The 24,190-nt window shown below is 48.1% G+C and overlaps 1 protein-coding gene across 2 annotated transcripts in view; it reads left to right on the plus strand.

Moving 5' to 3' along the window:
• Positions 1-2,384: 2,384 nt before the first annotated feature.
• PDGFA (platelet derived growth factor subunit A) overlaps positions 2,385-24,190 on the plus strand; it is a 42,275-nt gene continuing 20,469 nt past the window's right edge. For both annotated transcript variants that reach the window (XM_081338275.1, XM_081338276.1), the window contains exons 1-2: positions 2,385-3,107; positions 6,269-6,365. In XM_081338275.1, the coding sequence (XP_081194401.1) occupies positions 3,045-3,107; positions 6,269-6,365 (160 nt within the window). In that variant the 5' untranslated portion in view covers positions 2,385-3,044. The remainder of the gene's footprint in view (positions 3,108-6,268; positions 6,366-24,190) is intronic.

Consider the following 24,190-nt stretch of genomic DNA (forward strand, 5'->3'; position numbering starts at 1 on the left):
ATCCAGAAGCGAACCCGTTGAGACTCGCCAAGATTGGTCAACGGGGAGTTTCGCCTCCCGATCAAAGCCTGGCGAACTCTTTTCATCGTCCCGCGCCTTTCTTTAGCCTGGTTTCAGGAGCGAATAAAAACCGAAGAGTTTTGTGACTGTTGACCCCCAAGGCGGGGCTGCAGGCGGGGGTGGGGGGGCTTCAGAAACAGGGTGCAGGGGTCCCCCGCATTTCTCTTTCCGCGCATTTCTCTCGTCCCGCGCCTTGCGCGTCCGTCTGTCTCGACCTAAAGGGAAGGCTATGGGGCATTTAAAAAAAAAAGAGAGAAAGCAACGGGGTGTGTGTGTGTGTGGGGGGGGGGAGAAACCCAGAAGAGACCTCTCCCCTGCCTATTTCCAGCTCGGGGTGGGTGGGTGAGGGGTCTCAATCCCGGCTTGCTTGAAGCTGCTTTGCTCCGCAGACTCTTTCCCCCTCCCCTCCTGCGCGGTTGTCTTCCGCAGCCTGGAGCAACCCACGTGTGGCTGGAGAGCGCGCGTGGGAAAGCATACCTCTTCCTTCCACCCACCCACTCAGCCCCCCCCCACGGGAGGGAAGAAAAGAGAGTCCTCCTCCACTCCCCCCACCCCACCCGAATCTGGCCGGCAAGTGCCGCCGCCGCCTAGTAACCATGGCGTTTCTTTTCCGCCCAGATAAGCAGCAGGTGGGCTTAAGGTGGCAACGGCGGGTGGTGGTAGGGGTGGGGGTGGGGGGAAACCTGCCGAGCCCCCACCCCTCACTCCCCCGCGAAGAAGCGAGGGCTGTCTTTCGCCGCCGAGGCTGCGGAGGAACGCGGGAGCGGGGGTGGGAGGAGGAGTGAAAGAGGGGGGAAAGAGGGGGTGGGGGAAACCAAGCAAGGCCGCGTCTCCCCGCACCTCGAAACCCAGGGCACCCCCGAAGTAGTTGCGACACTTGGCAAGGCGCGCACTTTCCCCCCTCTCCCCCCCGGCCTTCCTTTTTTGGGCGTGGGTGCCTGCGCGGGTTTGCCTGCCACCTTGGTGCAGCGCCCGGGGGCGTCTGTCTGTGTGTGTGTGTTTGTGTGTGTGTGTGTTTGTGCGCCTGTGTTGCTTCCACCTCTCTTTTCCCCCCCCCCCCTCCACACCCCCAACCTCCCTCGCTGGCTTGCTGGTCGCCACAACCCGCGACGCCTGGGCTGCGTTTGCAGCAAACCCCGCACGCCTCGCTCGCCCTGGGGGGCTGCCTGCCGGGAGTCGAGCAGGGTGGAGCGTGCCCGGGGTGGCGGGGGAGTGGTGGTGGGGGGGGGAGGAAGGTAGGAAAGGAGGCGCCTCGCCTGGGACAGAAGGAGCCCCCCCCTCCACACACACACACACACACATGGCGGCGCGCCTCTCCCCCCCAGGGATTTCTCCAGCGCAGCCTCTTCCAAGCCGGAGAGACGATCTCTCTTTCTGCCCCCCCCCCGCCGCCTCCCGCGCCCCGAAATCTCCCTTCTCCCCCCCCCCCCCGATGCCCTCCGCCTGCCCTCGCGCCCCAAATTCCCCAGCGGACCCACCCCTGTTTGCCCGATTTCTCCTCCCCCCCCTCTCCTCCCAAACGCCCCCCCCCCGCCCCCAAACCACCAAACCCAGCCGAGCCTTTGCAGCAGCCGCTCTTTTGCTAAGGCACGGGGAGGAGGGTGGGGGGGGAAGGGAGGAGGAGGAGGGAGAAAGGGAGTGAAAGTGAATCCGAGCCGCTTTCGCTTCCGAAGCCTCCGCCTTCGACCCGGCCGCCCTTTGATCTCAGCCTCGGTTCTGCAAAATAAATAATAATTAATAATAATAATAATAATAATAATAATAATAATAATAATAATAATAATAATAATAATAATAATAATAAATAACAACAACAACAACAAACAATAATAATAATAAACAAACGCGGATGCCAAGCGGCGGCCCGGTTCCCCCGCACCTTCCCAACTACTCCCGGGGAAACGAAGCGGCCGCGCTGGGAAGAAGGAGGAGGAAGAGGAGGAAGAGGAGGAGGAAAGAAGGCTGTGGGATCACCTGACGGTCCTTCCCGGAAAGATCCCCTCGCCTAGCCCGGGGGTGGGAAGAGGGAAAGCTGCAGGGCGCCCTCTTGGGTTACATTTTGCTTTCTCGCTTTCTTTCTCGCCTCCCTTCTTCCTTCCTCTCCCCCCCCCTTTTTTTTTGGTGTGTCTGTGTGTGCGTGTGCGTCTGTGTGTGTCGGGTGGGCGGGGGGGGGTGGAAACCGACTAAGTTCTTCTCTTCCCCCTTGGCTGCCGCTGCGCTTTGCCGCCTGCTGCTCCGGGCTGGCTGGCTGGCTGGGTGGGTGTTTTGGAAGGGGTGGGGAGAGGGAGGGGCTGGGGGAAGCGAGGAGGGGGAGGGACCGGCAACTCTTCGCTTGTCTGCCAAAGGGGCGAGAGCGGCTCTCAGACAGGTGATGGACTCCGGGCCGGCTCCCGCCTGGCTGCTCGCCTTTCCCTTCGTCGCCAGCCGGGCCAAGATGTAGCTAGAAGAAAGCTGGCCGCGTTTCTCTGCTTATCCAGAAGCCCGAAGCGGCTGCAGGAGGAGGAGGAGGAGGAGAAGAAGAAGAAGAAGAAGAAGAGGCGGCGGAGGCGGAGGCGGAGGCGGTGGTCGCACCTTGGCAAAGGGAGGAAAGAAGGAAAGGAGTCCGGCCGTCCGGCTACCGAAGCGGCTTCCCTCCCCTCGCCGCCTGGCTTGGGGAGCCGGGAGAGCGCCGAAGAAACACCCCGCCAGCCGCCCCTCGCCTCGGCCAGGAGACCCCCGGAGCCAGCCGCCCAGAGACCTTTAGAGGCGACCGGGAATTGAGGAGGAGACCACCTGCGCCGCCCGCGCGACCCCCCACCCCTCTCTCCTGCCCGGAGGACAACTGCGCCCCCACCCACCCACCCCCAGCGCCGGTGGTGGCTCCCTCGCCCCCCCCTGCCCCCCTTGAGGGATGGTTGTTATTTTCCCAACCCAAGGAGGCGGGGTGGTGCGCCTTCCGCGCTGCACCGTTGAGTCGGGTGGCCGACCATAGTGATGAGCACGCAATGAGGATCAGCGCAGCATTCTGGGTTATAGGCTTTTGCTACCTGGCCCTCGTGTTTGCAGAGGTAAGCGCACACCTGGGGAAGGAAGGAAGGAGGGAGGGAAGGAGGGAGGGAGAGGGGAGGAAGGAAAGGCAGAAGACCCCCCCTCTCTCCCCTTTTAAAATCTCCAACTGATTGCAAAACCTTTTTTTTTTGCATCGCTGGCATCCTTCTTCTCTTCCCCCCCCTCCTCTCCCTCCCTCGTCCTGCCTCTACCTTCCACCTGAAACCCACCCCCCACCACCCTCCCGCGCGTGGGCTTGGGCTTTTCACCTTGGACCCTCCGGGTGGAGAAGGAAGAGCTTCCCTTCCCCAGATTTATTCCCAGGACCCAAGGGGGTGGCGTGGGAAGGCGGCCGTTCCACGCGCGCGGCTCAACCGCCATCCCTCAAAGCAGCGCGGCTCCCTCTTCCTCTTCTTCCTCTTCCTCGTCCCCAACCAGACGTGGGAGCTGCGATGTCGGCTTGGATCCCAGCCCCCTCCGTTCACCCTGCCCGGCCTCGGTTCTGGCGCGCGTGCAGACGTGCAAAGGAAGGGCGCTCCAAACGCGCCAGGCGAGCCAGCCTCTGGCGTGGTTTATTTTATTTTATTTTATTTATTTATCTGAAAAGATTTTTTTTTGCCAACCTGGCTGGAGAGAAGGGTGAAGGAAGCCGAGAGGCCCTAGAAACAAGTGGGGTCTTCTTGACTAGCCAGCTTGCCGCTCTTGGGGGGGGGAAACCACCCCGAAATGGCTAAAATAGGAGAAGGAAGCAATTCCATGAACGTTTTGCCCTTCCGAGATGCAACCGCGCGTTAACCTCCCCTCCGCTCTGAAAATTCACTTTATAAGGTTATCTCGACAAGGACTGGGAGAAAAGCGGCGGCGGGGGGGGGGGGGAAACAAACAACACAAAACAACAACAACAACAACCCAACTGTGTTTCCCAGATTGACTTGGCACGTTTCTCTTAGAAGTTAGGACTTTTTGCCTTTTGAAACGAGCTTCTTTCCTTCCCACCCCAACCCCAGGGACTTGGGCGTTCAGACAACTGCCTTAACCCAGGTAGGGGTTTCCAACCCTCGGGATTGCGAGTTCTCCTGCAGGAGGAGTGGGGCGAAGGACAATCGCAGTTAGTTTTTTTTTCAGAAGCAGGAGAGGGCTTGGGAGATTGGGGTGTGTGTGTGTGTGGGGGTGCAGTGCAGGGGCCCCCGGACTCGCCTATCTTGGTTAGCTTGTGGCTCGGTGTATCGAAAGGTAGAAACGGGGTTAGTTTTAGGAAGCTGGGGTTGGGTGGGAACTGGTGTGTCAAAGGTCTGCTTTTTTGGAGCCTGGGAAAAGAGGAGCCCAGGTTGGATTTTTTTCTCCCCCCCCCCTCCACTTCCTCTTTGCTTTCCCTTCCCCCCCCAAATATAAATTTTTTTAAAAAAAAATTAGGGAATTGTTTCTAGTAACCATTGCGGAGCGTGGGAATTCGGAGGCCAAAAAGGAGGAGTAATATTTTCAAGCAGGCTGGTTTTTCTTGCTTTTCAGAAGGGTGCTGGGAAAAAGAAAAACAAGATGCCTTTTCTTTCTATTTTGCTGATATTTTTTTTTCAACCTGTGGGATTCGGGTCCTTATCTAGAACCAGGCCCACCCACCCCCCCACTCAGGGAAATTTTGGAGAAAGGGTGAAGCCCCAATGGAGGCCGGAACTTTTATTTTCTTGCAAGTTTCCTGCTTTTGGAAAAAAAAAAGAGTTGCCTTGGGTCAAAGCACTCCTTTTGCTAGGCAGTTAAAAAAAAACCACACACACAATGAAACAAGGGGGGGGGGAGTTGTTTTATCCCATTCATGTAGAACAAGCTCCATAAAGTCCAAGGATTTATTTTTCTTTTTTTTAGATAAGCTGGAAAAAGAGGTTGCTGCCACTTTTTTTTTGGAGGGGGGAGGTGTTGGTAGAGGAGGAAACAACTTGTGGAATGGTGCTTGAGTATTGTGCTGTGGCACATTTCAACTTGATCTCTCCTCCTCTCTCTCTCTCTCTCTCTCTCTCTCTCTCTCTCTCTCTCTCCCCCCTCTCCTTCTTTCTTTTTTCCTCTCTCTCTTTCCCTTTCTCTCTTCTCTCCCATAGCTCTAGGAAGGCTGATTTCAGATACTTAAACCTCAGCCCTCTCTTAGGAAATGGGATGGTCTTGTAAATTGTAAAGGGACAGTGTGCCAAAACAGCTCTCTCCCCCCCCCCCACAATATTATGGGATGGTCTTAAAGCACTGCCTGCTCCGCTTAAAAAATAAAATCAAATCTCAAGCTTTCCCCAAAGTTCTGTGCCACTGAAGGAATGTTAATCCCTCCTTGCAAGACCACCCCCACCAATAAAGGGAGAAATAAATAAAAATGAAAAGGGCAGAATTTTCCGTGCTTCCCTTATCGTAGTGTGGGGAGGAGGAACTAATGTTAATGGTGGGCTGCCTGGTTTGTTGGGCACATGAAAAGGAGAATTTTTAAAACAATAAAACACAGCCCTTTCTCCATTGTCCCTGAGCACCTGGAAGTAGAAGCTGGGAGCAGATCCAAGACCCCACTTCAGAGTGGATCAAGATCTGGCCCAGATCTACTCCAGAGGTGATTTGGAGAAAAGGCTGACTAGAGATCTAGAAATCTGACTGGCTACTGTAGAGTTCAAGATCTGCTCCAGAGGTGATTTGGAGAAAGATTTGGTAGAGATCTGGTGATCTGATTGGCTAGGGATCTGCTCCAGAGATGATTTGGGGAGAAAGACTCGGTAGTGATCTGGTGATCTGATTGACTAGGGATCTGCTCCAGAAGTGATTTGGGGGAGAAAGACTCGGTAGAGATCTGGGGATCTAACTGACTAGGGATCAAGCTCTGATCTGGAGGAGACCTGGAGAATGACTCAGTAGAGATCTAGAGACCTAATTGACTAGGGATCTGCTCCGGAGGTGATTTGGAGAAAAACTCTGTAGAGATCTGGTGATCTGACTGACTAGAGATCTGCACTGGGGTTGATTTGCAAGAAGACTCAGTTAGAGATCTAGTGATCTGATTGGCTAGGGATCTGCTCCGAAGGCGATTTGCAGAAAGACTCCCTGGGTAGACATCTGGTGAGCTGGCTGACTAGAGATCAGGATCTGTTCCCGAGGCGATCTGGAGGAAAGCTGACTAACTGGGGGGCACTGCCTTCTCTCCCCTCTCTTTTCAAAGGAAGCAGAGATTCCTCAAGAGCTGATCGAAAGGCTGGCTCACAGCGAGATTCACAGCATACGGGATTTGCAGCGTCTCCTGGAAATTGATTCCGTAGGTAAATTATTCCCTTGCATTTCTTCCTATACCCCAACCACCACACCAATGTCTGTGAGGGGGTGGGGGTGGTTACCAAGGGGTGGGGGTGGGGGTCGGTGGGCCCATCTTGGCAAATGGCTTGCAAAGAGCCAGTTTTAGAAATGCAAAAATCCAAGCCTGCCATTGGGGAGGGGCAGGGAGAGAGTCCACAATGGATTGGGGGGGGAGCCCTTCATTCATTCCTCCTTTGGGGAAGGAGGAGAAAGAGGTTTAGGAGGAGGAGAGGCTGAGTTTGGCTGCCCCCCCCCAGGGCTGCCCAGTCGTGTCTGATCTTCCTTTGATACTTCTTTAAAAGATGCTTGTTAAAAACCACACAGTTGCCCAACGGATCTGAAGTGAAGTGACTTCTTGGCACTTTCTCCCCCCCCCCCCCCCCCCGGGATTTTTTTGGGCAGGTTTTTAATTTGTGAAAAATACTAGCTTTCCTCTCTGTTCCATTGCCTGCCACCTGTTCCCTTTGCTAGCAGTTGAGAATTCAGGGATACACTGCCCCTAGCTGCGGAAGCTCTACCGTTCTGTGACAGCTGGGTTATGCATAGCCGTGATTGCATCTGACATCCAAATAATGGCTCCACGTGGTTCTGGTTTGTAGTGACCCCACGTGGAACAAGCTTTATTTTATGAATTGTGTTGCCTCGTTCTCTGGGTGCGGGCTGGGCCTTTTCACAAGGTATTTATTGTAGGCCACTTAGGTGTTCAGCCATTCCATCGTTCTCTTCCTTATGGCTTTCAAATATGGGATGCATATCTGATTTCCTTCATTGAGTTCAGGAGTATAATAGCCCAGCAGAGGAGGCTGTGTCTGCTCCCATTTTACAGATACAGACTGAGGCAGTTTTTCCCCCAGAGAAAACTGAAATGAAGGCTTGAGATTTACTGGCAAGGGTTATGGATTAAAAAGAAAAGTCAAAGGCCTTTTCACTTTGCATTGGGGCACACCTGGACCTTTCTGTTTTTCTGGAGGGATTATTAGCCCACGGGCTCTAAAGTTTGCCTCCAGACGTTGTGGGTGCTCCCACCCTGGAGGTTTTCAAGAAGAGAACTGTTTGCCTGAAATGGTCTAGGGTCTACTGCCTGAGCAGGGGGTTGGACTAGAAGACCTCCAAGGTCCCTTCCGACTCTGTTATTCTGTTATTATTCTGCTTTCCAGTTCAGTGGGTCCTGTTTCCGAGTAAACATGAGTAGAATGGCACTGTTTGGTTGTTTGATGAATGCCAAGCGGAGGAGTGAAGTGCCTTGATCCAACAAACATTGCACTGAAATTGATGTGCCCTATTGAAATCCACTCGCTCCAGTGAAATCGACTTTCCCTGTTGAAATTGACTTGCTTTGTTGAAATTGACCTGCCCTATTGCATCAACTTGCTGTATTGAAATTGACTTGCCCTATTGAAATTGACTTGCCTTGTTGAAATTGACTTGCCCTGTTGAAATTGACTTGCTTTGTTGAAATTGACTTGCCCTGTTGACATTGACTTGTCCTATTGAAATTGACTTGCCTGTTGAAATTGACTTGTCCTATTGAAATTGACTTGCTTTGTTGAAATTGACTTTCCCTGTTGAAATTGACTTGTCCTGTTGAAATTGACCTGCCCTCTTGACATTGATCTGCCCTCTTGACATTGATCTGCCCTCTTGACGTTGACGTGCCCTGTTGAAATTGCTATGAGAAATCTTATCTACATCTCTGCAAGGTAGATGAGTGTTAAATTCATTTTGGCCCCTGCAGTTTCGGGGAGAGGAAGTCATTCAGCACCGTCTCCCCAGAAGAGGTGGCTTTATTTGAGGGGGTGTGTGCCTATTTTAATACGGGAAGGGGCCTTTATTTGGGAACATAGACCTCCTTCTTTTATTTTATTTATTTTATTTATTTATTTTAATTCCATTTATATCCCGCCCTTCTCCGAAGACTCAGGGCGGCTTACAAGCTTAGCAGTAGCTAAGTAGCATTTTCCAAAATGGATGGGGATTTTCAGATCTTGTTCAGAAAACAGGCGGTGCCATTCAGGCATGTTTTCAGTGGGTGCCTTCCCTTGCCAACTCTGCTATGGGGACAGGCCCTTTAAAACGCGGAAGACGGCTTTTCCGATTTGGTGGGTGTCAGAAATCCCTCCTCTGATTCCATCTCCAGCCGAAAAACCTGTCTATCAGACGCTACTCTCTTGCTGTAGAATAGCGGGTGGCTATTCTACACTCTGTTTATCAACAAAGTCCCGTCAAAACAAGACGCTGTGTTTTTATTTTGTTTGTTTGTTGCAAAGCAAAAGGGAAAAATAAACTTTCTTTCTTTCCCCTTGGATCAGAAAACCTCCTCCAGCTCAAAGCAATCAGCCCATCTTTGCTATTGCTTTTTAATAGCCCAAGGTTATGTTCTGAATCGTTAGACTGACGAACGCTTCAAAGGGCAAACGGGCAATTTGCTAACATTTACCGTCGTGCCACAGAACCATCCTGTTATTAAATTTGATCTCTGCAGACTTCGCCAGAATCGACTCCAAAGCGAGGATCTGCAGCATCGGGGAAGATGGCTTTGTTTGATTATCTTTTATTTATTTTAATTTTTGTGTGTGTGTGTGAAAGCAGGAAAGAAATAACGGAGGTTTCTTTCCATTTCTCTTCTCTCCCCCCCCCTTCTCTCTTTTTTTCTTTTTTCTTTAAAAAAAAAACAAAAACGAAGCTACCCATCTCCTATCCTGGGCCAAGAATCTGGCAAGTTGTTGCTTGCGCTGCTAAAAGCAGAGCCATTTCATCGAAACAAAGACGGCACAGTTGTTACGCTTCTTCTTCTTCTTGTTGTTATTGTTATTATTATTATTTTTGAAAAAGAAGAATGACAAGGAGCCTTTGAAAGTTTAAACTCTTGATTTCATCAGGCTCTGCTTTTTGGGGGGCGGGGGGGTGGTGGGTGGGAAGAGACTTTCATTCGGCCTGCCTAAAGGCTGAACCCATCAGGAGATTTTGTTGTGTGCCTATTTCTTTTTTTTTCTTCCTTTTCATTTCCGTGGAATTGCACAAGGTGGTACGGGCAAGCAGGCAAATGCTTTCTCTGACCATCTTCTTTTTCTTTATATATAGCAAGAGTGAGGGCAGCAGCGTGCAACTCTCTGCACGGGGAGTGTGTGTGTGTGTGTGTTGGGGGGGAACTCAACCCTGAAAAAAAATCTCACTTGTGGCCTGCAAAAACGTGCGGAAAAAAATTGTCATTCGGGTTGTCGTTGATTTTTTTTCCCCTCCTCCTGTCCCGGCTGAAGGGAACAATTGTTACGGCAGGCCGTTTCATTCATCGAAAGGAAAATGTGTTGCATTTGTTGGTTGGGGCCTGTCCCCTTGGCAGGCTGGTGGCCTTGGCTGGTCATTCACAGGCCCGGCAAGGCCTCTGTCCTAAAGACAGTTACACCCTTCATCTTGAAGACCTTGAATCGGACCTTGAATCAAGGTCAGAGCTGGGCTAAATCTTGGGACAGGAGACCCCTGTAAAGACGTCCCAGGTTTTAACCTCTCAAGAAATCAGTGGCAAATTGCTTTTTTTTTCCTTTCTGCCAAGAAAAAGGCATGACCAGACCCTTGACTAACTCAAAGAAGACTTTGTACGAGGGGTAGCGTGTTTGCTCTGCCTTCAGAATGGGAGCGTGTGGGGTGTTAGGTTGATTTTCTTTTCGTTTGTTTGCTTCCTTGCTTTTTCCACGCAGCTCACAGCCAGCCGCGCATGCATGGCTTGGGCAGTCTTTTCAAGGTGGACTCTGTGCTCGTCACTGGGGGCCTTCCTGGGCTTTGTCACCAGGTTGCCTTCCAGACAATTTGGCTTTTGAATTCCTCCTAACGTTTTGCAGAATGGACAGAGTGCAACGGACAGAGCACAATTCTTGCTGGAGGCTCATTCTCCGGGGTGAATTTTTGACCAGCACAATATACTGACCTTCTCTTCAAATTGCCGGTCGAACATTCGTCCTTCTTAGCCACGGGCTTTGCAATGAGGTGTGGAGTCAGGATTGGCCAATCATTAATTCAACTTCTTCTTCTTCTTCTTCTTCTTCTTCTTCTTCTTCTTCTTCTTCTTCTTCTTCTTCTTCTTCTTCTTCTTCTTCTTCTTCTTCTTCTCCTCCTCCTCCTCCTCCTCCTCCTCCTCCTCCTCCTCCTCCTCCTCCTCAGGAAGACTTTGAGATATTCAGTCCAGATGAGTATCAACAGAGGATGGTTTATCTACAGGGAGAATGACAGGTTTAGTTTAGGTCTTCAACAGGTAGTATTTCTGGCCTGAGAAGGACTGGACCAACCCTGCTGTTGGATAGGTTGAGTCAACAATGAAGGACCTCAGGAAGATGCTGGTGCAGAGTGCTCTTATTGATGTACAGTGTGGCCTCCAAGCCTATTGTCCTCATGTAGTAAAGACCTCATGTTGCATGGAAGAACTGGCTGTCATCTGACTATCCCCTAGACTAGAGACTAGACATGAGCTGGAAGCATCTCACCCCGTTATGCTTTCATAGAATTGGCCAACAATGTTGGCTAAAGTTGGAATGATGTTGTACTTATTGGATTATGCTCCGATGTTGCCATACTTTGGATAGTGCATCAGAGGGATGCTTGGGTGTGCCATAGGTCTATGGCCACGAGGACTGGCCATGAGGATGTGTTTGTTGAGGGCATCGTGTCTCCCAATGTCGGATGCAAGCACATTTGTTAGATGATGTCACGCAGGGGGCATCACTTGCCCTTCCAGTACGCACCCATTAGAGCAATGAGTGGAATGAGTTGCCTTCAGAAGTTGTGGGTGCTCCATCACTGGAGGTTTTCAAGAATTGACTGGAGAGCCATTTTACTGGGATGGTATAGGACGGGGGTAGGCAACCTTGGCTCTTTTATGACTCATGGACTTCAACTCCCAGAATTCCTGAGCCAGCGTGGCTCTGCATGGAAACCTCTCCATTTCTCCTCAGCATGGCTGGCTCAGGAATTCTGGGAGTTGAAGTCCACGAGTCATAAAAGAGCCAAGGTTGCCTACCCCTGGTATAGGGTCTTCTGTCTGAGCAGGAGGTTGGCCTAGAACACCTCTAAGGTCCCTTCCAACATGGTCATTCTGAGTTCATTCCAGTCCTTGAAGCAGAGCTCCATCAAATCAAGATCTCTGGTTTTCCACATGGTTTTCTGCAATACGTTGTTTGGAAGCAATTGGTGTGGACATTCAGCAAGAACAAAACTGTCAGTAGAAGGGTATCCATGTAGCTCAAAGTTGAACTGTGGAGTCCTTAGTGTTCTCTGAGCTTGGTTGGTTGCCTGCAGATGTTTCATGACCCAACTAGATAATTGGACTAATTCCACAAGACTTGCCTGTGGGGCAAGCTACATTATATAAGCAGAGAGCAATGCCCCCACCCTTCTAGCACTGATGATGCTACCTAGTTGGGGAATGAAATGTCTGCAAGGGAACAACCAGGCTCAGAGAGCACCAAAGGCTCCACAATATTATCCATTTGTTCATTGAAAGCTTAGGAGAGGGAACACCAGTGTACACTTGACAGGTGACACAATGGAAGATTTAGAGAATCCGTGATTCATGGACTATAAACCTGACCAAGTTGGGAATACCTCCTGCAGACTTTAATGTGATCTGGAGCCGATGTGGCTAGGGGGAAGAAGATCACTCTGCTTCAAACCTTCTTCTGTGAAGACTAACCCCTGCAGAAGTTTGGCTGACACCCGATCCTAACCATCTTGGCCGTCTGGGTGGTTGACCAGACTCACTCAGGAGACCCAACAACAACAGAGTTGATACTTTCTGGCCCAACGCATCACTCATCGTCACTAAAAAAGGATCTCTGTGCATGTTGGAGTTGATGTTGGCTAGGGTTGAGTGTTGTTTTTTTTTCCTGACTGCAGCATTTCATCAGCCACGTCAAATTCTTCACCTCTCTCACCCTTGAGAGGCAGTGAGTGATGACCTCATCTGTATGGACTAGCTCTTCATGGCTTGCTTTTTTTTTTTTTTGAAATGGAGCTAAATAGATGGCTAAGACTGTCCTTGGCAATGGATACATTATACCGTCTGGCAGAGTTTGAATGTTGGATGTCAGAAAGTTGGATGCCTACTGATAGGCACGTGCTTGTAATTTATTGGCCGGGTTTTCTGCAACAGTCTAGGCCAGAAACTCCATTGAACAAAGTACAGTACAGGTAGCTCTTGACTTAACAATCACTTGTCCAGCAATCATCTTATTTACTTATTTATTTTGCTGTGGATCTAGGCTGCTGTTGAGGGGTTAGGGTGGTGGGGAGCCTCAACACCATTTTCAGATCTTCCTCCAAAATCTTTTCAGCTGTTGATCTACCCACATTTCTCCTCTGAAGCGCCAGCTTTGGACTTTCAATTGATGTGGATCTTTCTCGGGGTCTTCCACTTCTGTTAGTGGCTACATTCTTACATGAAGATCTTCTGTTTTCCTTCCACCTGTCCTCCAGATGCTCAAGATAGCACTGAGGGGCAGGAGGTTTTCTCTCTAATTTATCCAACAAGAGTCCTTTGATGAAGGTTTGGTTGAGAAGTGATGACCAACTCAAGTCATCTAGTAGACTCTGTGCTCATGGGGGGGGGAGGTTTCCCAGGGCCCAGTGTTATGTCCCTAACCTTTGCATCATACCAAACTTCCAACCTGTGTATCAACAGTATCTGCTTATCCTTCGTCTGCAGCATTAAATAATATCATTGCCTCCTCTGTCTTGGTCGGTGTTTTTTTCCTCTCCCTTGAAAGCCTCATTGTATGGGTGGCAATCAATTGGCTGTTGTTAGAAAGAGCTTGATGGTCATGGCCAACAATAGATACTCATAATGCTCTTTGTAGCTAAGATTCAATGGCATATACAAAGTTTGGGAAGACTACCATTCTGCGGAAGCTGCTCTACTTCCATCTTCTCTTTCCGGTGTTTTGCTATTGACTAGCCTCTGTCCCCCTCCTGCCGTGGACATCCTGATAACCAAGCCAGAAGGCTTCATGTCTTCTTTGTTGAAGCTCATTGGGGCAGTCAGATTAGATTGGCATCACGTTAAACCCAGCTAAAGCCACTGTTGTGTCTTTGAGGACATCACTTTCTGGGAATCGGCCGCTGTCTTCCCATCCTGTGTGAACCCAGTCCATCCTTTTAAGATGTTGTATGCTTGACTTGAGCAGGATATGTGAGTTGAATGTAGGAATTGTGGTTCTTCAACCCAGATATTTGAGATTGTATGAACCCAGCAGGAGCTGATGGAGTGGTTCTATCCCTAAAAGAGACACCAAGGAGATTGTTGAAAGATCAAACTATTTCACAGCTCTGGACCATTTAATTACCCCCAGCTCACCCTCAAGTAGACCTGGAACCCAAGGTCCTAGTCTACAATTTTTTAAGAAACAGGAAAATCCAGGCAAAAAAGGAGAAATTTCCCCCGTGATCCTTCAGCAAACGAGAAGTCAGATCTTCACTTGTGTTTGGTTTATATTTGTCAACTGTCCAGAATTTCATCCTTTCGGCTATGGGCCAGGACGGAAGTTGTAAATGCATCCTTAACAACTCTGCTTGCTGTTCACAGTGGTTTCCTACTGTACTTTAAAACAACAATTATCGCATCCATTCTTGAGTTGGGATTGCTTTTCCATGCTTGATAGTATCCTTTTAAACATCTTGTCCTTTGCTTCAGAAATGAAAAGGATGCTGACCATTGCTTCATTTTACCCATAGTTTGCCAGGAGAATGGTCAGATAAAACAGGGGTCCTCAACCACCAGGCCGTGGCATGCTAGAAATCGGTCCACGCAAACAAGCAAAGCCCCATTTGCAGGATGCAGGCAGCACACAAAACCAGGCCCCCTCCTGTCTGTGGAAAAACCTCTCTCCATGGAAGTGGTCCCTGGTCCCCAAAAGGTTGGGGACCTCTGAGATAAAAGACAGCATTGCCTGGATATAGTCTGAGAAAGAAGCTCAGTAAACACCTTTCCTAGTTTCTCAGACTATAAAAGAGATGGTGGGAGAATTGTCCTTTTAGGCCTCCAAGAGTCGTTCCAAGTAGCTTTGCTATCAAGTAGAATTAATTTATCTACTTTTATTTCCTGTCTGGTCTACTCAGTAAGGCTGACAATTTCGTATTTGCAGTTCCTATTATTTAAGCCCAGACTCCATGAATGAAACACAAATAGGCTTCCTCTTGATTATTCTCCTTGTTTTCATTCTTGGGGAGTTCATGAGTCTTGCAGAGGTTTGGACCCAGAATTGGGGGGGGGGGAAGAAGGATATGAGTCTATGCATTACTCTTTAAAGCCAATCCAGAAATGAGCAGATTGTGTTTGTCAGAATCTTGTTGAAGGATCCATGGGAAAGTTGGATGGGGTTCTCTTTTAGGTTAGACTGACTTCCTAGAAGATAGAAAAAGTCAATTGAATTTCTTAACCTGATAGCTTATTATACTGATATCATGCTTCCTAACATTATTCTGGAAACGATTCCTGTAAGGTTGTACCTTGTTGATAGTTCCGAGAAAGTTCAATCCTCAACACGAGTGAATTAAATCTCTCCCTTGTATTGCAAAGTTTCTCCAGCTTTTGCTTCCCAAATTTTGCTTGATTTCAGTTTTTCTGAGTCTGCAATGAAATCTGGATTTTGCAAGCCAAACAAGGGTGAACGTGACAGTTTGAAGGGCATCCTTCAAAGGGATCTTAAGGACCTACTACCATCAAAGAAGGATCTGTAAGGAAACATCTGTTGAGTTCAACAACTGTGACCTCAAACTCAACCATGAATGTGCAGCAGCTACAAGATCCATGAGTCATTAGGATATCAAACAGGAGGGTAGATCCCACCCACCCGTGAGCTCATGCTTTAAGAAAGAAATTATATATAATCTAAGAAAGAAAGCAGTTTTTTTTAAGGAAAACAGAGTCCCTGTGGCAAAGTTGATCAATGACCACCATCTCCAGAAGACAACTTGTGGAGGGCGTGGTCAGGGGTTGGGTGGGGAGAAGACATATCTAACAGTTTATACTAGGCAGTAGAGCATCAATAATGATAACACCACACTCTTACCACGGAATATACAGCGGATTTGAGATCATGACCTCTGGGAGAAAGAGTTCAACCAAGGTTAGGTAACTGATGCTTCTAGAGCAGAGTTCCTCAACCTTGGCAACCTTGAAATGGGTGGACTTCACCTGCCAGAATTCCCCAGTCAGCATATGGGTTTCATCTGTTGGCTGGGGAATTCTAGGATTTGAAGTCCACAAATCTTATTGTGGCCAAGGTTGAGAGCCCACTGTTCTAGAGAATTTACATATCAGCCAGCCGTAATTTGCTTCTTTCTCTTCTCTGTGGACCTGAAGATGAGTCTTTTTCTTCCTGCGTATGATGTAAGGAGATATGGATGGATGGATGGATGGATGGATGGATGGATGGATGGATGGATGCTCCGACTGAGCTGCTGAAAATCTTGTGCGTTACCCTACCCCCAAGTTCTCTAGAAGTTGTTATTTTATGAAGCAGGAGAGAAAAATACCCTTTTAAAAAAATGTTTTCTAAGCTGCTCTCACTTGGTAGGAATTGAAGCCCATGGAAATTTCATTAACATGCCTAAATAAACAAAATGGTAATTTCATACAGAGAGCACGAAATCTAGGCTACTCCTTGACCTTGCGAATTCTACCACTCAGGGAAGGGCCTGGAAATTCAAAGAATATGAATATGAAGAGTCAGGTACGTGTTCTAATTTTAAAAGAGTGGAATAAAATAGATGTCAAAGTAATGGATCAGTGGCTGACGGCCATTGGTGTGAGTATCAGAGCTGGGATCCAAAAACAGGTTAGGTGGGATACAGAACTCTGGAACAAGCCCTGAATCAACATTAGTTGTTGTTAGTTGCGAAGTCGTGTCCGACCCATTGTGACCCTATGGACAACGTTTCTCCAGGCCTTCCTGTCCTTTACCGTCTTCTGGAGTCCCTTTAAGCTCACGCCTCCTGCTTCAGGGACTCCATCCAGCCACCTCATTCTCCGTCGTCCCCTTCTTCTCTTGCCCTCAACCTTTCCCAGCATGAGGCTCTTCTCCAGCGAGTCCTTCCTTCTCATTAGGTGGCCAAAGCATTTGAGTTTCAGCTTCAGGATCTGGCCTTCTAAAGAGCAGTCAGGGTTGATCTCCTCTAGGACTGAATCAACATGATGAACATCATTGAACAACATTATGCTTAATGATCCTGTGAAGTCAATTGCTGCTCCCATGGAGAGCTACAGACTTTATACGTAGCCAAGTGTTTTTTTTTAAAAAAAAAAATCCACAAAATCGACCATTATTACCATACGAGCGCCTGGCAAACAGGTGAACGATCTTCTGGAGAACAAGTGTGGTGGTGCAACCAGCTTCTTCCATGCTGAAGATGGGAAAAGATTGAGAAAGCTTGGCCCTTTCTTGTTAGCCAGAAGGGACAAAGAAAAGGAGAGCAACTTGGCGCAGCGTCTTGTGTACTGGGCAAACAAAAGTCTATTGAACAGCTGAAGGATGGGTCATCTACAGCTGTGGGAATTGTGTGGCTGTTTCATTGTGTGTGTGTGTGTGTGTTTGTGTATATCTTAAAGCTGTGTTTGTCCAGCGCTGGGGAGAAGAAGCTGAAGGAAAACGCATGGGGGACTCACAATATCGTGTAACGCCTCTTGAAAAGCAGGCGCGCAAACGAGGGCTTTTTCCGAATTTTTTTATTTTATATATAAAAAAAACAGCGTTTATCTAGTTTTAAGCTTCGCCAGAACGCCCTAAAATTTTTTGCTTTAAGCAGAAAGCGCTGAGCTCCGGACAGACCTCGGTAGCCACTCCGATGCAATGGGACTTGAGAGAGGCCTGAACTGTGATAAACAATCATTTAATTTGCACTTCCGGACTGAGTGCCCCGTGAAATACATTGTCCCATTGGATTGTGTACTTGGAATTTTAGGGTACAGGTGGTCCTCGACTTATGACCAGAACTGAGCCCAAAGTTTATGTGGCTAAGCAAGGCAGTGAAGTGCGTTTCGCCCCAATTTAGGACCTTTCCTGCCGTGTCGTTAAGTGTATCGCTGCAGTGGCTAAGTGTTGTGATTCAGGGCCAGCCTGTGGGTCCGGCAGCCGGCTCAGATGTCTCGGATGACTCAGATGAGGGGGAGGAGGAGTGTGTGGAAGACGAACCGGCTGATGATGGTTTGGAGGCTTCGCAGAGCCCCCAGCCGGGGCCCTCTTCTCAGCTGCGTGAGCCCGATAGTGCGGAGGATGATGACCCACAGCTGGCCCTGTTCAAGGACGCCCGACGCAGGAGGCAGTCGAGCAGGAACAAACAGAGAAAGGCTGTGGGACTCCTCGGGAGGAGGCACAGGGAGGCCACGCCCTGATCTCTAAATAAAAGGAGTGTTTGGGGAAGGGCTGGTTGCTGAAAGCAACCCTTCCGTTTGAGGATTCAAGTTCCAGTGTTTTTGTTTCTTGTTCTGTTGTTTGAGTAATAAATCTTGGCAGACGCTTTTCAGCCTCAGACGCTCTCCAGTCTCTACTGTTTGAACAGGGGTTTGCCTTATTGCAAGGCCGGTAGCAGGCTGGTTCAGAACACTAAGTTCGTAATGCAGTAGTGAAGTGAATCTGGTTTCTCCGTTGACGTTGCTGGTCAGAAGGTCGCAAAAGAGGATCGCGTGACCCCGGGACACTGCAACCTCCCCCTCCTCATCCTCCTCCATCCATAAACCCCACTTCCTTCTAGCGCTGATGATGTTACCCAGTTGGGTCATGAAATGTCTGCAAGAAAGTAACCAGGTTCAGAGACCATCAAGGACCCCCTGGGTCTCCTCCTCCTCCTCCTCCTCCATCTCTATCCATAAATCCCGCTTCCTTCTAGCACTGATGATGTTACCCATTTGGGTCATGAAATGTCTGCAAGAAAACAACCAGGTTCAGAGACCATCAAGGACCCCCCAGGTCTCCTCCTCCTCCTCCTCCTCCTCCTCCTCCTCCTCCTCCTCCATCTCTATCCATAAATCCCGCTTCCTTCTAGCACTGATGATGTTACCCATTTGGGTCATGAAATGTCTGCAAGAAAACAACCAGGTTCAGAGACCATCAAGGACCCCCCAGGTCTCCTCCTCCTCCTCCTCCTCCTCCTCCTCCTCCTCCTCCTCCTCCTCCTCCATCATCTCTATCCATAAACCCCGCTTCCTTCTAGCACTGATAATGTTACCCATTTGGGTCATGAAACGTCTGCAAGAAAACAACCCAGCCCAGAGAGCACGGTGGACCCCTCCCAATTCAAGCCTGAGCTACAAATATTCTCTTCTCTTCTAAATATTGATTATTTATTAAACAAAGTTTGCTCTGGGTTTCACTTTGCCAAATGCTGCGGGACGACGTCCCCCCCCCCGCCCTTCTGCATGACAGAGCACTTTGTAAAAAACCATCAGCCTCTCCAGCAGAAGACCATTTTTCTGAGTCTTTATCTTTTAGGTATTTAATGTATTCCGCTGCTGCACTGCAAGATAATAAGAAAAGGGAAAACTCCACAGATCATTTCAGCCCCGTGCAAGGACACCGTGGAACAAATTGGCGGAGACATTCAGTGCTTTGTTGAAAACATTGATCCTGCCGTGGTGTATAAAAGATTTAAGAGATACTCTCATTAGCTCCGTTCCTGGGAGATTCGTAGACAGACGGTTTCGATTCTTAACGGTTTTTTCTAGGACTGTTCATTGAGGAAGGCATTTCTTCAGGATTATCTGTCTTTTTTACGGGATGAGTCAATCTGGCGGATTCTGATCTAAATAAATATCCCCGTAGGATAAAAATAGGACAGTGGAGTTCCTTTCTCTCGCTATATTTTGGTGGCGGCGGCGGCGGCTGATAAAAGCAGCCACAGACGGTCGGGAAAGAAGGCCCTTTGAGTGGCAGCCTCCATCTCAGGCCTCTACAGCCCAAAATGCATTTTTTAAATAAATAAATAAATTAATTAATAAAATAAAATAAATGGAGTCGCAATTTGGTAGCAGTTTGAATTCCTCCCGCCGGTTGGTTGATCCAAGCTGCAGGTGCAAAAATTCAAAACTACATGCACGGACGCATGAATGGTAAGACCAGTGTTGCTTAGCTAGAGAGATGCTGCCGATAGAAGCTCAAGGTTGAACTGTGGGGTCCTCGGTGCTCTCTGAGTTTGGAGGTTTTCTTGCAGACGTTTCATGACCCCTAACTAGGTAACTACACAAGACTTAACCTATGGGGTATATAAACAAGAACACCCAGGAGTGCTGATGATGTTCCCTAGCTGGATCATGAAATGTCTGCAAGAAAACTGAGAACCCAGATTGTTGGGGGCAATTAAGCTGACTTTGTAATAATGCCGCTTGGGGGTGTGTGAAAGCCCTAACAAGCAGGCATATACATAGAATGAAGGCTACTGCTAAGCTTGTAAGCCGCCCTGAGTCTTCGGAGAAGGGCGGGATAGAAATGGAATTAAAATAAAAAAAAAATAAAAAAATAAAACTACCAAGCTCAGAGAGCACCAAGGACCCCACAGTTCTCTCTCTCTTCCTCCTCTTTGCAAACCTCATTCCCTAAATGATGGGAATCATGACAATGAGTATCATAACATTAGACAGTTGGAACTCATTTATTTTAGCGGCTGCTTCAGCTTGTCCTAAACAACAGCGGATTTTTATGGCTCTTGGTGTCCTGCTAGGAGCATCCAAATGAATTTAGATAGCTGGAAGGGCTGAAAAAAAAACAAACAGAACATAGTTTTTCATGTTGAATTCTCGAACTGCACAGACGATCCCAAAGTGGGATAGCCTGACATGTCCTTTAGTTTTACAGACTTGGCTTCAGAAAGATCATTTATATTTGAATGGTCGTAACCCACGAGCATGTAAAATCTTTGGGAGACTAATCATATCCACACATCCACAATTTCAGCCAGGCCTATTTAGAAGCCTAAAACTATAATCAAAGAACGATTGTCATAAGAGTGGAATTTGGTCTGACTTCATTGTATATGCCAGACGTCTTCAAATATCACCATAGCAAAACAGCCATAGGTCAAGGCCACAAAACTTACAATTACTGGAGTATTTCTTCTCCTCATGACATTTTGACTCAAAACGTTGGGAGAATTTTCTGCAGAAGTTTAGCCTGTTCCTGGCCCCAAATCTTAAGCCAGGTTTCTGCACTGTAGTTTATTTCAGGGTTTCTCCACTGCTTGGCTGGGGAATTCTGGGAGCTGAAGTCTGCACATCTTCAAGTTGCCAAGGTTGAGAAACACTGGTTGATTTGGTTTGGGTTTACTCAATACTCAACTGACTTCAAAAAGAAAACGCCGTGAGTTCAAGCTGAGCTGTAGACTCACTCATATGCTCAGAATTAAAGGCTGGCTGACCCACAGCCATAATTGAGAAGTGGTCATCAAAGTGCCTTTTATTTTTAAGCTGGATCATGCTGGTGCAAAGGAAGAGTGATCCAAGATCCCAGAGGACAAAGTTCTACCATATATTGCACAATGTTATAGCTATAAAGGTAAAGGTAAAAGGTTCCCCCGCACATGCGTGCTAGTCATTTCTGACTCTAGGGGCCGGTGCTCATCTCCGTTTCAAAGCCGAAGAGCCAGCGCTTGTCCGAGGACATCTCCGTGGTCATGTGGCCGGCATGACTAGATGCCAAAGGCGCACGGAACGCTGTTACCTTCCCACCGGAGTGGTCCCTATTTTTCTACTTGCATTTTTACGTGCTTTCAAATTGCTAGGTTGGCAGAAGCTGGGACGAGTAACAGGCGCTCACTCTGCTACGCGGCACTCGGGATTCGACCCGCCAAACTGCCGACCTTCTGATCGACAAGCTCAGCGTCCTAACCCACTGAGCCACCGCGTCCCTTAATGTTATAGCTAACCTCAGTTCAAATATTTCACCAAGTTGTTGTATGGCTGAGGAATTCTGGGAACTGAAGTCCACAAGTCATCAAAGGGCCAAGTTTTGAAGACCCCTGCAGTGTTTGGGGAATTAGTTGTTTAACTGAGTGATGGCACGGGGGGGGGGGGCGGGGGAGAAAACTGTCTTTGTGTCTAGTTATTTGGGCATGCAATGCCCTGTAGCATCGTCTTGAGAGAAGTAGGTTGAACAGTTTATGTCCAGGATGACAGAGGTCTGTAGATATTTTCACAGCCCTCTTCCTGGTGTGTGAAGTATATAGGTCTTCAATGGAAGGCAGGAATGGGCAAACTTAAGTTAAGGTCTTGATCTGGGTCCAATTAGTTCTCCATATCTCATCCTACCTACGGTGGCACTCTGCATATATCTCCAGAAGCTTGGAAACTGTGAGTCAGTTGCCAAGCGTCCGAATGTTGATCACATGACTGTAGGGCTGCGGCAACGGTTGTGTGAAAAATGGTCCTAAGTCACTTTTTTCAGTGTTGTTGTAACGTCTAAGGGTCACTAAGTGAACTGTTGTAAGTCAATACTACCTGTAGCTGTATTCATTCATTCTTTAAGCGGACGCCTTACGGTGAAGGTTTTAATTGTTGCCATAGCACCTCTTGACAAATATTCCAAAGTTCATACTACTTGATAGGTGTGGTCCCAGGGTGACTTCTGGATGGAGGTTGTTTTGATCTGCTTTGTGAAGGCTTGAAGCCAGCGTCCACTTTTGGCCCGGTGCCCTCTTGAAAGTCCCAAGTTCACGACCGATACTATAAAATTCTGAACTGGGAGAATTACTGCAATGAGCGAGATAAGACGTGTGTAAAAGGTGACTTTTCCTTCTGACCCAGAGTGGTGGCCATTCATTAAATGCACTCGTGATCTCTTCTGGAGTTCTAGAAGGAACAGATCCAGATTTAGTCCAGCTTGGTGGGAAATGATGAACAGGCCAAGAATCTTTGGTGATAGTTCACGATGAGAAAAAGAAAAACAGGCTAAAACAGATGAAGAACAGTTGCAAGAACTGAGTGTGTCTAGTTTAACGAAGAGAAGGACCAAGGGTGACATGATAGCCGTGTTCCAATATCTCAGCGGCTGCCCCAAAGAAGAGGGAGTCAAGCTATTCTCCAAAGCGCCTGAAGGCAGGAGAAGAAGCAACGGATGGAAACTCATCAAGGAGAGAAACAACCTGGAACTAAGGAGGAATTTCCTAACAGTTATAAAAATTAATGTCTGGAACGGCTCACCTCCAGATGTTGTGGGTTCTCCATCACTGGAGGTTTTTAAGTAGAGACTGGACAATCATTTGTCCAAAATGGTATAGGGTCTCCTGCTTAAGTTCTAGTCGTACCTTAAGCATGAAAGCTGGCTGGTTGACCTTGACCAATCACCAGGAGACTGTGAATTCTAGTCTTGCCTTAGGCATGAAGGTCATCTGGGTGACTCTGGGCCAGTCGTGTTGGCTCTCTCAGTCACCACACTGGGTGGCTGTTGGGGGAAAAATAGGAGGAAGTTCTTTGAAGTTCTCCAACCTTCAAGGCAAAGGTGCACTTGTAATTCTGCCTTGTTTGACGGTGCCTGGCCATCTTCCCAATCTCTTTGCTGCATTTCTTTTCCATGCTTTTTGAGGCTGAATCTGACTATTCGTGGTATTGTGTTAATGAGAGTATTGCACCCATCAGCCTCCTGGGCATCGGAGAACGATCCCGCGGCCTTGCAAGCATTCACCGTAACCAATTTGCCTTGGAGAATCGTTAAGATCTGTTTTAGAATTCAAGTGACGTTAAAAAAGAAAAGAAAAGAAAAGAGGCTTCTGGTCATCTGTAATATTGCTAGGAATATTCCCGTGCTGACCCTTGGGTCAAGGACGGGATCAAGTAGGAGACGTGTACAGGGTGTGGGGGGCAAAGTATGGCTGATGAAGTTAAAAAAAATCTCAAAAAGAGAGAGGGTGATTTAAAAAAAAAGAATTAAGAAAATTAAGAAAATCTGGGGATTCAAGAATGATTTGGAAGGGTAGAAAATTAGGGTGACGTGGGGGATAGCGTTGATTCAGATGGGTTTTTGCTGTTTCCTTCTCTTACCTTGTGGTTTAATTCCACAAAGTCTTCGTGACTGCTTTTCTGTTCTGTTCTTTGCCTAATGTTCTTTTGATTGATTATATGCCAGCGAGCCAGGCTTGATCCACATCGATCAACCTTCCCTGAGATGCTTTGCTTCCAATGATGCCCCCATCATCATGGTGATTGAATTCATCCACCTTTTTGCTAATTATCCCCTCCCTCCCTCCCTTCCTTCCTTCCTTCCTTCCTTCCTTCCTTCCTTCCTTCCTTCCTTCCTTCCTTCCTTCCTTCCTTCCTTCTTTCCTTCCCTCCTTCTCCTCCCTCCCTCCCTTCTTTCCTCCCTTCTTCCCTTCTTTCCTCCCTCCTTCCTTCTCTCTCCCCCTCCCCCTCCTCCACGTCATGTAACATGTTGAGAATACAATAATCAGAACCTGGTCAATCGTACTTGGAATGAAGATTTTGAATTGATTTGTTCTTGATTGATTCATTTGTCGGTTTTCTTGGGTTATGATATTCTCAGGAGTCTGCCAGTCTTGTAAATACATGCCAAAGCCCCAATAATCAGTCACGTGACCCTGAGGATACTACAATGGCTGTAAATATGAGGACCAGTTGTAGCTCATTTGTTTTCAGAGCCTAACTTTGAACACTTGCTAAATGAATGGTTGTAAGCCAAGGACAACCTTCAATCGGGCTGCAGTTCACAAAAACGACAATGATAAAGGGAAAGATCCTTGTCATCCTTGTCCATCTTTGGAATCATCTGAAGCCCAAAGGCTTTGTGGTCATTCTCTGATATGATACGAC

The sequence above is a fragment of the Vipera berus genome (genome assembly GCF_964194415.1).
Source record: "Vipera berus genome assembly, chromosome: 13".
Classification (NCBI taxonomy): Eukaryota; Metazoa; Chordata; class Lepidosauria; order Squamata; family Viperidae; genus Vipera; species Vipera berus.